At 37.9% G+C, this 19,474-nt stretch overlaps 1 protein-coding gene across 10 annotated transcripts in view; it reads right to left on the bottom strand.

The window, feature by feature from the left end:
- Msp300 (Muscle-specific protein 300 kDa) overlaps positions 1–19,474 on the bottom strand; it is a 280,129-nt gene that overhangs the window by 45,360 nt on the left and 215,295 nt on the right. For 9 of the 10 annotated variants that reach the window (XM_089635781.1, XM_089635784.1, XM_089635785.1 and 6 more), the window contains one exon: positions 603–18,629. The exons of the other annotated variant lie outside the window; for it this stretch is intronic. In XM_089635781.1, coding sequence (XP_089491907.1) covers positions 603–18,629 — 18,027 coding nt within the window. The remainder of the gene's footprint in view (positions 1–602; positions 18,630–19,474) is intronic. 10 annotated transcript variants of the gene reach the window in all.

Here is a 19,474-nt window from a genome sequence, read left to right as displayed (position 1 = left end):
AATGTTTACGCCGAATAGTTACGAAAGCTGAACAGTATTCTAGTAAAGATTAAAGATAAATGACATGCTAAAAAAAGGTACTAAATATGTTTACCTAGAAACTAAAATAAACCAGAAAAAACTTTTCCACAATTTCAGAATTGTGGGAATGCTACAAGGGCTAATAGTGGTACAAATAATTTTATGAACCTAACTAATGAGTAACTCTATTATAAAATTCGTACAAAAGAAACACGCAAAGTTTTCATAACAAAAACAAGAAATTATTCAAGCCGACAGGTTTACGAACTAATTAGTTAGATATAATATTGAAAAAAGTCAAATTGATTTCGTACGACAAATAGAAAACTATGATTTCATGACATTTAGAAAAAGCATGCTCCAATCAGCACCTGAAAGATAAAATAAATCTTGTACGGCGATCGTCAGTCTGTAAACAAACTCGATCTACACCAGACAAAACTTATCGTTAATTAGACGCTTTGAAATCAGGAGGAGCTAGCTATGGGCCATTAGTTGATTAAATGCTAAAACATGCGGGCTTTGGAAAACTGAAAATTAAAGATTAATTTCACACATAAAATGTACTCTCGATTATTCACCTTGATGTTGATAGCTGGTGCTATCAGTGCAGATGGCTGCTCCCTGCTGTCAACTGCTATTCCTGTTATGGATTGTGCAGGAGGGAATTCGGGGGTCATCGTGGAAGGCATTGGATGTGTGGACGTGGAGACGGTTAGTGTATCCTCAATAACGGGTTCGGTGTTAGTATCTGCGAGTTCTGATTCGTTATCTACAGGAATGAGCTCGTCATTACTGGAGGTGGATTGTAAGAGCGGCTCTGGACTCAAATAGGTGCTTTGATCCCTCCAACTGCAAATTCCTCCCGGTAAGTCTACGCTTCCGAAATCAGTCATTGAGTTGGGGAGATTGCCATTGTTAAATTTATTAGAATTATCTGGCGGCGGACCGCGAGAATTGGGATCACTATCGTCGTCTGGATCCTTGCGCTCACTTTCTTCATACGACTGAGTTGATTGTAAAGATTTGTTTAGTATTCCGGCAAGAATTATTTGCCAGTCTCTTTCAGCATCGTGATATTTACACTTTTCTATCCAAAAACGATCATCGTGTTTAACATTAGAAAGCAAGTTTTCTGTACTATCGTAGAGATGTTTATCGGAATCATCTGTTTCGAAAGGCATCGTTTCAGGCTGAATATTTTCGGGAGCATTTTGTTCAGTTTGGACAGTTGCGTTATTAGTATCGTCATTTAAACATCCCTCAATTCCCTCTAAATCCTGGTTACATGGTTCAACAATGGAACGTTCCTCCTTTGCGACATTAGGAAGTAAAGTAATATGAGTTACGGTCGTATCGATACTTATTGATGAAGAATCAATTCCTTGTTCTGGCACGGAAATAACATCACAAACGGAATTATCAGACAGCTTATCAATATTTTGGATTGTTTCTAGCGTAATAATTTCAGGAATATCCATGGTTGGAGCATGTTCAGTCATATCACGAACGTTTTCTTCGGAGCCATCTACTATTTTACCTTTATTCTTCTTTTTTTTGGACTTTTTAACTGTTGTGTTATTTTCAGCATCTGTAGAGCTTGTAATTGATTCGTGAGAAATTTTCGTTTCGTTAATATCAGTAGTAGTTACATCTGAAAAAGTTTTGATAATTTCTGACGGAGTAACATTTATAACAGATTCTTTTTCATCTGAAAATGTTAACTGACTACTTAATAAAACCGGTGATTCAATCATTTTGTTTTTATCTGGAATAACGCACCCGGTAACAATAGCCTCCGATAAAATTTCAAAAGCGGAATCAATTTTTTCAGCTGGTTTTAGTGGCTCAAACACGGTGAAATGTGGTTGCATGTCAAACGGTTGTTGTTTATTTTTTATCTTGTTCTTTCTATTTATTTCATCGGTGGTGTGTTGAACTGTAGATTCCAACATAACGATATTTTCCGTTACTGGTGGCGTGGCTACCTCTACGCATTGTTCTGGTGCGTCTATTGCGATATTATCATTAGGGTCGTGGGGGAAGTTTTGATGTTTGGTGTCTTTCTTCTTTTTGGATTTTTTATTAGTTTGAGACCTGTCTGCATCGTCAGTTTTAAACTCAATATTTTGAACTTCAGAAATTTCAACAAATGACAATTTTTTAATATCTTCTATTTCGAGCGGTTTATTTTTTGTTTCTTGGTCTACTTGAATGTCATAAGTTTCAGTAGAATCAACGGATTTTGTGAGAATATTAGAATACGTAACCTTGACAACATCCTCAACTACGTCAGACGAGTCTGAACATAAAATCGCCAACTTCGGTTCTTCTTTGGGAATTAACTCCGTATTTACCGGTAAAAGTTCTATCTTTGAAACTAAATTAGTATCACTTGGCAATTCGGCAGCGTAAGAAATGTGTTTCTTATTTCTTTTCTGAGATTTATGTTTAGGCTTTTTGACTTGCAAGTCCTCCGAATCGTGAATGATTGTATTATCTAACACGACTTCCTTTTTAGATAAAATGATCGAGGAACCCGTTATTTGAGGTATATCATCTACAGTAATTACACGCTCTTCTTTTATAACGATCTCGGCTTTGTCAAGAGGAGGATTGGTAGACTCAAGTGTGTATTTTTTATGTTTTTTCTGACTTTTATTTTTCGGTTTTTTTACTTCTACACAAACTGTTTCTTTTGTTTCGATTAAACCGTCTACGATATTAATATTTTCACTGGCATTTTCTTGATGAATAGTAGGCAAAGCACTTTTTTCTGCGGATTCCTCCAGAAAAGGAACATTTGCTTGATAACTTGAAACATTAGAAGAATCGCTTATCTCAGGTACGTCATCTAATTTTATGATCTTGTCTCCGATATTTAATACTTCGGCATCATCAATAGCGAAATCGGACGACTCAGAAGCAAGTTCCTTTCGACTTTCATACAGAGGTTCTTGAACAAGAGAGTCGCCAGAGTCTTTTAAAATTTTTAATTTTTCAGTAAAGATTTCCTGCGAGGGTAAAACAATGGGCGATTCAATTGCTTCGGATACCTTTATGGTCGAAACGATTTCACGATGAGGTAAAACAATTAGTGAGTCACCCGTCTCCGACAAATCATCTAATATCGTCAATTTTTCTTCGATGTTTGAGCCCAGTGCGGTTTTTTTATTTTTCTTATGACTTTTATGCTTCGGTTTTTTTACGTGAGCTTCAATTGAATCATTTTCAACTGATGTATTACTACTCGCAATTTCTTGTTGTATATTGGATAAATTTTCAGTAATGATATTTTGTAGAGGCATTACGATAGATGATTCGATTTTCTCGACGGGCTCTCTGCTTAAGAGATAACTTTCTTCTCGCTGTAAAACAACAGGAGAATCACTCGTTTCTTGGAGAGGTAATTTTTCTCCTGTAGTATGTTCTTTTCGTAAATCGATTTCAGAGACATTTTCAGGCACATCAAACTGAACAGTATGTTGAATAATGATGGTTTCAGCTTCAAGATTCGTTGGTATAGACTCTTCATCGGAAAGAGTAAATTGCTCATCTAACACATCCATCCAAGCATCAGAAGATTTATCGATAGGCAACCCTGCGTAAGGCTTTGCTTGAACCACAACTTTTTCTACCGGCGACTCTTCTTTTTGTACTTCAATTTCACTGACGTTTTCAGGTATATCAGGCTGAACAGATTGCTGAACTATGAATTTATCAGAAACCACAACTTTTTCAATCGGTAATTTTTCTTTGAGTGTATCAATTTCCGTGACTTTTTCGGATACATCAGGCTGAACAGTTTGTTGAACTGTGACGCTATCAGTTACATTCATCGAAGGTTCAGATTCATCGTCGGAAAGAGTAAATTGCTCATCTAACACATCCATCCAAGCATCTGAAGATTTATCAATAGGCAACCCTGCGTAAGGCTTTGCTTGAACCACAACTTTTTCTACCGGCGACTCTTCTTTTTGTACTTCAATTTCACTGACGTTTTCGGGTTCATCAGACTGAACAGATTGCTGAACTATGATGATATCAGAAACCACAACTTTTTCAATCGGTAATTCTTCTTTGAGTGTATCAATTTCCGTGACTTTTTCGGATACATCAGGCTGAACAGTTTGTTGAACTGTGACACTATCAGTTACATTCATCGAAGGTTCAGATTCTTCGTCGGAAAGAGTAAATTGCTCATCTAACACATCCATCCAAGCATCCGAAGATTTATCAATAGGCAACCCTGCGTAAGGCTTTGGTTCAACCACAACATTTTCTATCGGCGACTCTCCTATTAGTACATCAATTTCGGTGACTTTTTCGGGTACATCAGGCTGAACAGTTTGTTGAACTGTGACGTTATCAGTTACATTCATCGAAGGTTCAGATTCTTCGTCGGAAAGAGTGAATTGCTCATCTAACACATCCATCCAAGTATCTGAACATTTATCAATAGGCAACCCTGCGTAAGGCTTTGCTTGAACCACAACTTTTTCTACAGGCGACTCTTCTTTTTGTACTTCAATTTCACTGACGTTTTCGGGTATATCAGGCTGAACAGATTGCTGAACTATGACGTTATCAGAAACCACAACTTTTTCAATCGGTAATTCTTCTTCGATCGTATCAATTTCCGTGACTTTTTCGGATACATTAGGCTGAACACTTTGTTGAACTGTGATGTAGTCAGTTACAATCTTAGTAGGTTCAGATTCATCGTCGGAAAGAGTAAATTGCTCATCTAACACATCCATCCAAGCATCTGAAGATTTATCAATAGGCAACCCTGCGTAAGGCTTTGGTTGAACCACAACTTTTTCTACCAGCATCTCTTCTTTTAGTATTTCAATATCTGTGACGTTTTCGGGTGAATCGGTCAGAATAGTTTGCTGTACTGTGACTTTACCAGAATCGACCACCTTCTCTATTGGCAACTCTTCAGGAGGAGTTGAAACACAAACAATTTCGGTTGTTATGAAAGATTCATCTATGATTGGAATAATTTCTTCTTTCTCCAAAACTTCAGTTTCATCAATGGGTAAATCCACTTCATCGCAGGGAAGTTTCTTATTTCTTTTCTTACTTTTATGCTTTGACTTTCTAACTTGACTAACTTCGTGAGAATCATGTGTGATATGAATTCCATCAGAAGTCACTTCTAGTTGAGGTACGGGAGATCCGCTTGCATTGGATAAATCTTTAATAACAGTGACGTCCTCATTAGAAATATCTTTTTGTGGCAAAACAGATTTATCACCTGACTCAATTTCAGATGTAACAGGCGATTGATCAGCAGGTACTAAATTAGAAGGTGGTGGACTTTTATTCTTCTTCTTCTTCGATTTAGATTTTTTGTTACTGACCGCATCAACTGGGTTTAAATCAACATCTAGTTTTTCCGTTAGGATTGGAATACTCACTATTGACACTGCGTCGATTAAAACAGTACTCTCTTCGATAAGGTTTACACGTTTCTTTTCTTTTTTGGGTTTCGTTTTAGAAATGTCGATGTTCAATTTTGTATCTCCAGCATCAGCTATAACCGATGATTCAACATTTTTTGTCAGCAATATTTCAGCATCAAATGGAGTAGAGCTCTGTAGATCGTCTTGAAGATCTTGAGTTTTGGCTTTGGGTTTTCCAGTCTTTGGGGACGACACATTATCCTTGACTTTCAAACTTTTTTGCTCTGAATTTTTTTTTGAAACATTATTTCCGCCTGATACGTCTTTTCCTTTTTCATGGCAAATTGTTGAGCTATCATGTGTTTTAGATGAAGATTTTGAACGCGATCTAGAGCGTTTATTTTTTAAAGGTACTGCCATAAAACCATCATCATCTGTTTTCTCTTCTTCAGCTTTAAGTGGAATACTTTCATGAACAGGGTCAATACAAATAGATGGATGGTTATCAATTCTTGATTTCCTTTCTTGAACAACGTGTTTTTCCGTTTCGTGAACTAAACCCTCTAAAACATTTTTACTGCTAACAATATTAGCCCATGAGACACTTTCTTTTTTAGATGGTAGCACGTTTTCTGAGTTAATTTGATCTTCGATATTCTCAATTGCGATAACCTTGGGTGTGATCATAGGAGTGGCCGGTTCGTATTCAATTTCTTCCTGAATATCAGATATTTTGGGCGTTTCCGTTTTTACTTCGACGCTGATAATAGTTTTAACTTCGGTGACTTGCGGGTCGCTTTCACGTGGAGGAGTTTTAGTTTGTACTAAATCAGGAACTTTAGATGTTTCTTTGAACATTTCCAAAAATGTAATATCTCCATGACTTATCAACCCTTCTGCAACTGCTTCTGCATAAGTTTTTCCTTCTAAATTGAGTTTTTTCCATACGTTGATGGGTTCCTCCGAACAAGAAGTTTCCGGTTTTGGCTGTGGAGTAATACTGATCGTAGTGATATTATCATCTTCAGCTATTTTAGACTCAATCTTAGGTTTTTTATCTTTGCGTTTCTTCGACTTCTTATTTGGCTTCACAGTTTCTTCCGGGAAAGTACTTATTTCTCGGGTATTTTCTTCAGCACTTGTTAGCAATGGACTGGAAGTCGGAATTGTTTCTATATAAGACTCGTCTACAGGCGATGGTGGTTTAGTAAACGAATCATCTATGTCCTTTAATATCACCGTAGGTTTTACGATGCCAATATTTTCTTTCTCAGTATTTATGAAAGAATCCGTCACTTCCTTTGTATTTGTTACTTCAGTTAAAGATTTTTCACCAGAAAACACATTTTCAAAGTGACAACTTGATATTTGCTCACTGGGGAATATTTTTTGGGAAGGCTTGAATTCTGGAGCATCTGCCGAGAGAAGCGAAAAGAATTTAGGTTCTGATGGCTTAAATTCTGGAATAGATTCAATCTCTGGAAGTAAGTCTCGAAGGTCATGAATTGGCGATTTGTTTCTTTTATATTCATGCTGTATCGTTTTCTTGTCTTCCGGTGAGCTTGCGGCCGGTGGCAGATTAGAAAATTCAGCGTTAGTATCAAACTGCCTCCATAAAATTGATGATTGACTGTCTGGATGATCAATATATTTTTCCTCTATGATGTGTAATTCTTGTTCAGGTTTTAGCTCAGCAGAATCGAACGCTTGCTGTCCGGTCCATTGATCGTACGTAGGATAATCTGTTTGACTAACATCTCCAACTGACGAAGCCGTCGGATTCACAATATCTTTCCAAACATTCGTAGATTTATGTATGTTCGAAGTATCAAAAGAATTCTTATATTGTTGGACGTCACCGCCCCAAGTCTGAAGGTTAGATTGACCAGTATTTTCAAAGTTTTTACCAAAGGTTTCATTTAACATATCTATCCAAACGTTCGCAGAACTTTCAGATTTTACTGATTCTGGATTAACAAACGTTTCACGCATAAGATTATTTTGCGACTGTTGTACATCAGATATGTTTTGCCACATTTGGCTGTCTTCTGGACCCTCTTTAGAAATTTTTGTAAGAGTAGAAGGTAGATCTGGAATTTGAAGATCGCCTGCTGTTTCTGAAGATTGCTGCACTTGTGCATGTTCCTCATCTTCAGGCACGGCGAAAGGCTCCTCTAATACATTAATCCAATCGGTAGATGAACCATCAATAGGAAGGCCCGCATAAGGTTTCGGCTTTGATGTTAAAAGTTCAAGATTTTTTCCTTCTTCCAAATAACCGTCTGAATTGGTAGATAGTAGAATCGAAGACTTAGACGGACCAAATTCAAAGGATAAATCATCGGTTAATGGTGCAATCTCAGTACCAGATATGGGTATATTGTCTTCATTTTGTACACTTTCAAGTCGTACATTCTTACAGGAGTCAGAAGTATTATCAATAGAACTTCTGGAATAAACACATGTTTGGGTTGTAATTTGTGAAGTTTCCAATGTAACTTCATCTATTGTGGATGTCTGTAATGTTTCTAATTGTTCTAACCCCGAATCTAACACGGAATATTTACTTTCAGATTGGTCATTTTTTGGTTTCTCCTCTAGAACCACGAGTGATTCATCATCTGACAGCGAAAAATTTTCATTTAGAACGTCCATCCATTCACTAGATGAACTATCGATTGGAAGGCCAGCGTAATTTTTAGTTTCATTCTGCGGGCTGACTTTATTAACGTGATCGATTAATGTGTCAATGGAATCAGTTGGACAAGGAGTCACCAATATTAATTGCGAATCAGCAATATCACTATCGACTTTCTGATGTTCAGGCTTCTGTTTTTTATCTTTGCGTTTCTTTGATTTCTTAGTTTGTTTCACTGGTTCGTCTGCAAGGGTACTTAATTGAGCAACGGTTTCTCCAACTTTTATAGATAATGCATTTAAATCAGGTAGCGTTTCTTCACTTGCAGGTGTTTCAGTTTTGATGTTTTCAATTAAAACTTTAGAATCTATGCGATCGATAGCATCTTTTTCCCTTTCTTGTGAGTCACTTTGACGCTCAGATTTCATTAGTTTTGAATCAACATATATTTCCCTTTTAATTTCTGTAACTGTTACATCACTTTGACCAATTAAACCTTCAGCTACAGCTTCCGCGTAAGTTTTTCCTTCTAAATTTAATTTTGTCCATACATTAATGGGCTGGGCTGAACAAGTATCCGATTTTTGATAAGTTTTGTCAACATCTTCAACGATGCTAATATTTTCGACTTTTCCAGTCTCCTTTGGAGATTTTTTATTGCGTTTCTTTGATTTTTTTGCAAGTTTTATTGATTCGTCTGGTACACCGCTCGTATCAGGGACAACTTCAGTCTTAGTCAACTCCGTATCTACTGGGTATCTAGGTTCAATAGAAGAGTCCTTAATTTCTTCTATGGCTGGGGTTTTTTCTAATGGTACTTCAGTTAAGATGACTTTTTCGGGCACATCTGACAGAACAGTTTGTCGTACCGTGCTTTTGTCAGTAAAAAATTCCAATTCTTCTTCGGAATGGGTGAATTGATCATCTAAAACATCCATCCAAGCATCAGAAGACATATCGATTGGTAACCCTGCATAAGGCTTTGCTTGGATCGGTATTTTTTCCACCATAGGTTCTTCTTTGGTTACTTCGATTTCAGTGATTTTTTCAGACAAATCAGGGTCCACAGTGCGTTGAATAATGATGGTTTCTATTTCAATGTTCGAAATATTGTCTTCAGGTAAATCGTCAACGATGTCTATATTTCTCACTACAGTGTCATCGTGTGATAAAACAGTGGAAGAATCACTTAATATAACGATACTTTCGTCGATCTTTGATACTTCAGTTTTACTAAGAGAATCGAGAGAGTCAGATGTAGGTTTTTTGTGTTTTTTCTGGCTTTTGTGCTTACGTTTTTTAACTTGCGTGTCGTCAACATAGGGGATTAGGGATGGTTTTTCAGTCAAAATTTCTGGTTTCACGGTGAGATTTTCAGTAACAATTTCCTGAGATAATGGAACCGTTTCGGATGCTGCGGACGAATCATCGACGGCTGGAATAATTTCTTGTTCCAGTAAAACTTCAGTTTTGTCAATGAGTAAATCATCGCAGGAAAGTTTCTTATTCCTTTTCTTACTTTTATGCTTTGGTTTTATAACTTGACTAACTCCATCAGAATCAAAAGTCATATGAATACTTTCTGAAGTTACCTTAAGGAGGGGACACTCACAGGTTTCGGATGAAGAAATATCGATAGGCACCTCATCAGAAGATTTCGCTTGAACGACTATTGTTTCTATCGGCGATTCTTCTTTTAGTACTTCAATTTCGATGACTTTTTTGGGTACATCAGGCTGAACAGTTTGTTGAACTGTGACGCTATCAGTTACGTTCTTCGAAGGTTCAGATTCTTCGTCGGAAAGAGTAAATTGCTCATCTAACACATCCATCCAAGCATCCGAAGATTTATCAATAGGCAAACCTGCGTAAGGCTTTGCTTGAACCACAACTTTTTCCACCGGCAACTGTTCTTTTACTACTTCAATTTCGGTTACTTTTTTGGGTACATCAGGCTGAACAGTTTGTTGAACTGTGACGCTATCAGTTACATTCATCGAAGGTTCAGATTCTTCGTCGGAAAGAGTAAATTGCTCATCTAACACATCCATCCAAGCATCTGAAGATTTATCAATAGGCAACCCTGCGTAAGGCTTTGCTTGAACCACAACTTTTTCTACCGGCGACTCTTCTTTTTGCACTTCAATTTCACTGACGTTTTCGGGTATATCAGGCTGAACTGATTGCTGAACTATGACGTTATCAGAAACCACAACTTTTTCAATCGGTAATTCTTCTTTGAGCGTATCAATTTCCGTGACCTCTTCGGATACATTAGGCTGAACACTTTGTTGAACTGTGATGTAGTCAGTTACAATCTTAGTAGGTTCAGATTCATCGTCGGAAAGAGTAAATTGCTCATCTAACACATCCATCCAAGCATCCGAAGATTTATCAATAGGCAACCCTGCGTAAGGCTTTGCTTGAACCACAACTTTTTCTACGGGCGACTCTTCTTTTTGTATTTCAATTTCACTGACGTTTTCGGGTATATCAGGCTGAACAGATTGCTGAACTATGACGTTATCAGAAACCACAACTTTTTCAATCGGTAATTCTTCTTTGAGTGTATCAATTTCCGTGACTTTTTCGGATACATCAGGCTGAACAGTTTGTTGAACTGTGACGCTATCAGTTACATTCATCGAAGGTTCAGATTCATCGTCGGAAAGAGTAAATTGCTCATCTAACACATCCATCCAAGCATCTGAAGATTTATCAATAGGCAACCCTGCGTAAGGCTTTGCTTGAACCACAACTTTTTCTACCGGCGACTCTTCTTTTTGTACTTCAATTTCACTGACGTTTTCGGGTTCATCAGACTGAACAGATTGCTGAACTATGACGATATCAGAAACCACAACTTTTTCAATCGGTAATTCTTCTTTGAGTGTATCAATTTCCGTGACTTTTTCGGATACATCAGGCTGAACAGTTTGTTGAACTGTGACACTATCAGTTACATTCATCGAAGGTTCAGATTCTTCGTCGGAAAGAGTAAATTGCTCATCTAACACATCCATCCAAGCATCCGAAGATTTATCAATAGGCAACCCTGCGTAAGGCTTTGGTTGAACCACAACATTTTCTATCGGCGACTCTCCTATTAGTACATCAATTTCGGTGACTTTTTCGTGTACAAAAGGCTGAACAGTTTGTTGAACTGTGACGCTATCAGTTACATTCATCGAAGGTTCAGATTCTTCGTCGGAAAGAGTGAATTGCTCATCTAACACATCCATCCAAGCATCTGAACATTTATCAATAGGCAACCCTGCGTAAGGCTTTGCTTGAACCACAACTTTTTCTACAGGCGACTCTTCTTTTTGTACTTCAATTTCACTGACGTTTTCGGGTATATCAGGCTGAACAGATTGCTGAACTATGATGTTATCAGAAACCACAACTTTTTCAATCGGTAATTCTTCTTCGATCGTATCAATTTCCGTGACTTTTTCGGATACATCAGGCTGAACAGTTTGTTGAACTGTGACGCTATCAGTTACATTCATCGAAGGTTCAGATTCATCGTCGGAAAGAGTAAATTGCTCATCTAACACATCCATCCAAGCATCTGAAGATTTATCAATAGGCAACCCTGCGTAAGGCTTTGCTTGAACCACAACTTTTTCTACCGGCGACTCTTCTTTTTGTACTTCAATTTCACTGACGTTTTCGGGTATATCAGACTGAACAGATTGCTGAACTATGACGATATTAGAAACCACAACTTTTTCAATCGTTAATTCTTCTTTGAGTGTATCAATTTCCGTGACTTTTTCGGATACATCAGGCTGAACAGTTTGTTGAACTGTGACGCTATCAGTTACATTCATCGAAGGTTCAGATTCATCGTCGGAAAGAGTAAATTGCTCATCTAACACATCCATCCAAGCATCTGAAGATTTATCAATAGGCAACCCTGCGTAAGGCTTTGCTTGAACCACATCTTTTTCTACCGGCGACTCTTTTTTTTGTACTTCAATTTCACTGACGTTTTTGGGTATATCAGACTGAACAGATTGCTGAACTATGACGATATTAGAAACCACAACTTTTTCAATCGGTAATTCGTCTTTGAGCGTATCAATTTCCGTGACTTTTTCGGATACATTAGGCTGAACAGTTTGTTGAACTGTGATGTAGTCAGTTACAATCTTAGTAGGTTCAGATTCATCGTCGGAAAGAGTAAATTGCTCATCTAACACATCCATCCAAGCATCCGAAGATTTATCAATAGGCAACCCTGCGTAAGGCTTTGCTTGAACCAAAGCTTTTTCTACCGGCGACTCTTCTTTTAGTACTTCAATTTCGGTGACTTTTTCGGGTGCATCAGGCTGAACAGTTTGCTGAACCGTGACGTTATCAGAAACCACAACTTTTTCCACTGGTAACTGTTCTTTAAGTATATCAATTTCGGCGACGTTTTTGGATACATCGGGCTGAACAGTGTTATGAACTGTGACATCATCAGTTACAATCTTAGTAGGTTGAGTTTCCTTGTCGATAGGCAACCCAGCATCAGGCTTTGCCTGTACAGTTCCTTTTTCGACTGTCGTTTGTTCTTGTGCAACTTCAACAGTAGCAGTCACCTCTTCGGGTAAATCAAATTGTACGGTTTTTTTAACGGGGATATTTTCAAATGCATCCTTTACTAGTTCTTCTGTAATTTTATCTGAAGTGTAAATTGCATCATTTTTTTCCGACGTAACAGTTATTGTATCTTCAAGTTCGACGACGTTTTGAAGTGATTCAGAAAGCGAAATTTTATTTTTAGCCATGGTGGAATAGTATCGATTTTCTGCATCAGATAACATGGCCATATCATACGAAGGTGTCAATTCTTTCAAGTTTTCGAATGATTGAACTGGTGGCAAATCTGGCAGATTTGAAGACAATTTGATTTTATAATGTTCTCTTTCAGAACTGTGAATTTCATAATAGTTATATGTGTTACTGAAATCAATTTTCAAAGCCTGAATCCAATTCTCATATTTAGTCTGATTTAAATCAGCGTCTTCGACAGTGCATTTATCTTCTTTGTTGGTATAAATTTCTCCACAGATGTTAGATGAAGCAGGAGCTTTTGAGTTATCTTCGGTACTTTTAACGGGAGTTTGTGATTCTACACAACCAGCCAAAAGATCAGGGTCAACGGTTTGCTGTTCCACTGAATCAGTCACCTCAGTCAATGTTTCAATCTCAGGTTCGACACATTCCCGATATAGGGGTGTTGGTATATCTGGAATTTGAGTAAAATTACCAGAAATTTCTTTTATTTCGTCTGAAACATTAGTTTGCTTCGGTGCATCTATTATATGTGTGGATTTATCAGAAACACTTTCTAAGGTTGACTCTGCAGTATTGATAATAACGGGTTCGCTGTTAACAAACGTATTAGATTCTGTATCAATTGTTGTAATTATAGATTCTGAAGGTACATCAGATTCCTTCTTACTTTTATTTTTCAAAGCAGTTTTTCTCTTTTTTACATCCCGCATTCTAATGTAAAGTTCTAAGTCTTCACCTTCTAAGGGTGGTATTTTTTTGGATTTTTGACTTTTTTTAGATGAGCTTGGTTTTTCCAATGTGTCAGTATGAATTCTTTCTTGAACGGAACCGAATATAACTTGAGATACCCTATCTTCACTGTATGACTCTGTTATGGAACTCATAATTTCATCAACATGTGGAAATTCTGATGAAATTGGTAAATCTTGGTTTGGTTGGTAGACAACTGATATTGGTGTAGTTAGTAAAGGCACGACTTGCGTTGGTGATACCTCACGTACTGACGAATTTTCAGAAACCGTGACTGCTAGCATTGAATCTGATGTGCCACTTTCGACAGATAGCTGTATCAAGTCAGATGCCACAGAGATTTCTGTCGTTTTATTAATAATATCATGTTCCAAAGACTGCTTCAGAGCTACTGATTCAAGAGAAGTTGTCGTGGGTGTCGTCGCTTGTAAAGTGTTTTGTTCCAAAGTTACTGGCTCAATGATTTCAATAACCGAATCGTCTTTTTCTATCGAAACATCTCTTGTTTCTAAACTGCAAATTGTATCAGGTAAATGCATTTTCATTTGATATACAGGTTGCATTTTTACTTCTTCGTGAGTGATAAGAACAATTCTGGTAGTTGAAGGTTGATTTACACTATCAATATTCTTTTTAATTACGATTGGTTCTTTTATTTCCACTCCACCTGAAATTTCCTTTGTCTCAGTCAACCGAATATTAGTACTTTGCGAAGTTGATATTTCTGTGGTTATTGTTTTCTTTACATCGCATTTGGTAGACTCATTATTAGTAGATTTTGATTCGTTTTCTCCCTCAGTGACAGATTGTATAATTAGTGGATCTACGTATTTGTTTGTTTCTTCAATTAGCGCACAACATGATGGTGGCTTATTTACCGCGTCTTTATCGTGCTTTGATTTCTTTTTCTTATGTCTTTTCTTTGAATCATTCGAAGTCTGAATATTATCCATGTCTTCGTTATTTTTAATTCCACTAGAAAGGGTAACATATTCTAATGTCTGTGACATCGTGTCACTTATTCTGACTGGTTCAATAGCAATACATTGAATTTCATTTTCTGGAATGGGTTCGCTTATACTTGCAGGAGTTGGTATACGTTCAGATGTACTGTTGAGACGAATATGAGCATCATCGATTTTTATAGTATGACTAGAAATACTAGTATCTTCTGAAGTTTCTATAGTTTTGTCAGTTATAAATTCATCTGGTTCATTAGAGGAGAATGAAATTTCTCTTTGCGATATGATCTCAGGAATGACGGGGGTTGGTATTTTTTTAGTTTTACTGTGTTTTGTCTTAAGCTTATTTTTCTTAATGTCGTGGTGAATGGGCGCATTCTCAATAATTACAGTGTCACTAGAAATACTAATATCTTCTGACGTTTCTATTGGTGTATCACGTATGATAGTATCTGGTTCAACAGAGGATGTTGGCATTTCCTTTTGTGGTGTGGTTTCACTAGTACCAATAGAAGTTGGTAGATTTTTAGTTGCACTGTGTTTTGACTTATGCTTATCATCCTTACTTTCTTGGTGAATATGCGCATCCTCAATAATTACAGTCTGACTAGAAATACTAGTATCATTCGACGCTTCTGTTGGTTTGTCGCTTATGATGGTATCTGGTTCATTGGGGGATGTTAGAACTTCCATTTCTGAAGTGATCTCGCTAGTACTAATCGCAGTTGGTAGATTTTTAATTGCGCTATGTTTCGACTTATGCTTATTTTTCTTAATGTGGTGGTGAATGGGCGCCTCATCGATAACTACAGTCTGACTAGACATACTAATATCCTTCGACACTTCTGTTAATTCGTCGCTTATGACGGTATCTGTTTCATTAGATGATTTTGGGATTTCCTTTTCTGAAGTGATTTCACTAGTACTAATAGGAGATGGTAGATTTTTAGTTACACTGTGTTTTGACTTATGCTTATTTTTCTTACTTTCGTGGTGAATGGGCGCATCGTCGATAATTACAGTCTGACTGGAAATACTAATATCTTCTGAGATTTCTGCTGGTTTATATGTTATGATAGTATCTGGAACAATAGATGTTGCAATTTCCTCTTGTGACGTGGTGTCAATAGTACTAATAGGTGTTGGATGTTTTGTCTTATGTTTATTTTTCTTAGTATCTTTGTCTACCGTTGTATCTTCGACATTTATAAACGAGCTTGAATATGTTGCTTCCACTGAAGAGTCACTTGTCAGTGGAAGAGTAGTGTCAGTTTCTTTCAGGGTAGACATATCATCCGAGTGTGGCTCAATGATACTAGCGGCGTTTGGTAGATTTTTATTGTGTTTAGTTTTACGTTTACTTTTCTTACTTTCTTGGTCTACGGGTACGGGTATTTTCTCGATGTTTATCTCCACTTTAGAATGAGTAATATCTAATGCAGTTCCCACTTCGATGTCACTAATCGGAGTTTTAAGTGTACCCCTTTCTTCAGATGCAGGTGAAATATCTTTTTGTGAGGTGACATCAATTAGTTCATTTTTACTGTCAATACGTTTGGTCTTTCGTTTGTTTTTCTTAATAATTGGATCTGCGATTACGCTTTCGACATTTAATTCTGTAGAAGAATGGATAACATCTATAGAGGTTTCTGTTGTTGTATCACTAACTATTAAAAATTTAGCGTCTGTTTCATTAGATACAGATGGTATTTCCTTGACAATTGGATGATGTTTATTAGCATTTTTATGATTGCGCTTAGCTCTACGTTTATTATTTGTACCTTCTTGATCTAAGGATGTATCGTCAATAATTATATTCACATTTGAATTAATAACTTCCGTAGAAATTTTCATGGTAGATTTGCTTAAAATTCTACCAATAGTTTCGATTTCAGGCGGAATTTCCTTTTGCGATGATATTTCATTAGTACTAACAAAAATCGAATCAATTTTTTCGTTACGTTTCGGCTTTCGCTTATTTTTTTTATTATCAGAGTCAAAATTCATGGGCGCTATATTTGGTTTTTCTGATGTTTCCATAGAGTGTTCTTCTTTGGCGATGAATTTATTTTTACTTAGCTGCTTTTCGTTTAGCAGTTTGTCATTCATTTCGATTTCCCTGAGGGCTAGGTCTACATCATCAACTAATATTTTTTTAGGTTTTTTTGTTTTATTTCTCTTTTTTGACGATGAAATTTCTACCTCATGAATTGAGTCCAATTCTTTCCTATCGTCAACTACTATTTCATTTATATCAAGTATCGCTTCTGACGAAATAAAATCTTCAGAAGGTTCCGTAGATAATGGATTTACAATTGACTTTTCCTCGTCAATGGCAGCATGATATTGCGCTGACTCTCCAACATTGACGGGGACATCTTTTTCATTATCTATGAATTCTTTTATAATTCGCGATTTATTCGGCTTCATTCGTTTTTTCCCTATCTTTTTTAAAGAATCCACTGCAACAAACTCCTTTGTAGAGAGTTTGGTAGCTGGATCAGTAGATGTTTTATGAACCGGATTCAGCTTAGGTGCTGCCGTTTCCGTGATAGGTTTTTTATTGTCATCATGTCGAGTGACTTGTTCAGCACCCGAATGAGACATATCGTAGAATTTGTCAGAATTTTTATTTATTGGTTCAGCGGCCATTTTTATTTCTAGCTGACTGGATGGCTGGTGAGTTTTTTGTGTGAGCCCTTGGGTTAACATTTGCGCATACGAGAAGTTTGGTATGAAATCTTGCGTTAAAGGTTTCGATACAGGTTCAGTGATTTGCTCCTCATCGGGAGTATCGGATATGTGCGATTGTACTTTTTTAATGTCAGGTAGAGACTTTTCAACATAAGTATCAATATTTTCAAAGCACTCTATCGGTTCCACAATTTCAAAGTGGGTATCTTTATCTTCTTGAACTGAAGGTGGTTTCACTTTCTCGGAAGAAGTTATACCTGCGAAAGAATCTGGCATTGGTTGCGGAAGATGGAACCCTTGAGCAGCAAAATACTCCGCGGGGTACGTAAGGGGTGGTATTTCGTAATCCTCTAAGCACTGCCCGGCAAGAGCATCAATGGAACACTCAAGATCACTTGTGACACTGGAATATTGAATCTCGCTTGTCAAAAACTTCAGCTCGTCAGACAAACGAGATGGCACGTCACTCTCACTTTGGTAATAATCAACATTACCGGGGATATTAATAGATTTTTCAACTTTTTTAGTATGCGGCACAATGGTATTTAACAAACCCACAGATTCAGTTTGCAAAAAGGCTTCAGATCGATCACTATAATCACGAATCGGATCAATGAACTGTTCTGTTACGAGAACGTGTGATTCATTTCGCGAAATTACAGGTCGGGAAGATTCACTAATAATCTTTTTGTTGAGAATTTCCGCAAGTCTTCGTTCTTCGATTCCTCTTAGAACATCCGCATAAGAAGTAGATCCTGGCACCCAGAGAGGACTCTTTGACCTATTCCGACTAGACTCGGGTAAAGATAGAAGTCCTCCGGAAGAAGACGACACTAAGCTAGTCGTAAGTGGTTGTGCTTGAAGAGTCTCGGGTGGCGGAGTTGCAAGGGTAGGCGAGACCTTGGATTTTTGTACCTTATGGGAAGTCATTTTAATAGCTAGTTCTTCAGTAGTCGGGATGATTGACGGTACCTGCTGTTCGGTGGTGCTAGGTTTTTTGACTTTCTTCGGTGTATCTCGCCTTTTAGGTGAACGATTTCTTCTATTTTGCTTAACTTTTTCGGCAGAACTCATCATGATGTTAAGTGAGGTTTCGTTCTCGTCAGGTTCGTACGCCTCCGGTTCGGAAGGCGCGGCTTGATGTTGGGTTGGCTGGTGTGGGGACGGGGCGGTGGCTTGCTGGAGTGGCGGGGCTGGCTGGCCGCCCAGCGCCGCCGCGTAGGTAGCTCCCTGCGGGCTGCGGCGGGCGGGGGCGGCGACGGCGGGTGGGGCGGCCAGCTTGTAGTAAGGGTCCGCCCGGAGAATGAGAACCATCAGTTCCTCGATACGCAGCAGCCACTGCTCCGTGGACGCATGGATTGCCTGAACCCCAATTATTTTGTCTCTCAGTGATGATACATTATACATATAATTCAATTCCTAACACTAAATAATATTCTCTTAAAATGTTCACAAAGGTCTAGGGCTTGCTTAGAAGCTTGTCGACACGGTATTTAAGTTTAGTAGACTAGAGTGGCAGCGATGACTCGTGTCCGATGGTGTGTTGGGTGTTGGTTGGGGCAGGGGGCGATAGAGCACCCCCGCCCACAGTGTAGCAGTGTGCCTAGGTGTCGGGCAGGGGCTCCGCTTCGGGAGCTCCCCGCTGCAGCAGCAGCTTAATGCGCTCGTTACGAGCCTGGATTTTACTTTGTAGCGATTTTATTTGTTCGCGACACGCCTTATTGAGGATAATGATTCAAAATTAGAGGACGAATGATCGCGAGGAATGTGTGACGGACGGGAAAGGAAAAAAGCAAAAAGAAAAAAATGCATTGTGAAAAAGAATAAAAGTATAAAAATAAAAACGAAGGATGTAACCAAAATACTTAAAAATAATAACAAAAAAGCGTAAACAAAATGGAAACGGATGAACAAATAAAGTGATGAAGTTTTTAAACATATTTTGAATACATCCAATGTTTTAGAAAACATTAAACAGTACCTCCACTCCGACCAAATGCTGGCAGCTGACGATAAAGCGGTGAATAAAGCGACGCCTCCACCATTCAACTCAAGCTATACTTATATAATAATATGTAGAATATATACATGAAGATATGAGGCGAAAATACCAGAACCAAGCGATGAAAGTTGTTGAAAGGTGCACCAGGAATGTCCCGATAGTCCCGATAGTCCCGCTAAGTCCCGCCCGTGTCTTGTGTCTTACC

Source organism: Hesperophylax consimilis, chromosome 9 (assembly GCF_061612785.1).
Source record: "Hesperophylax consimilis isolate HC1 chromosome 9, BYU_Hcon_1.0, whole genome shotgun sequence".
NCBI lineage: Eukaryota > Metazoa > Arthropoda > Insecta > Trichoptera > Limnephilidae > Hesperophylax > Hesperophylax consimilis.
This window is presented reverse-complemented; position numbering and strand designations above follow the sequence as displayed.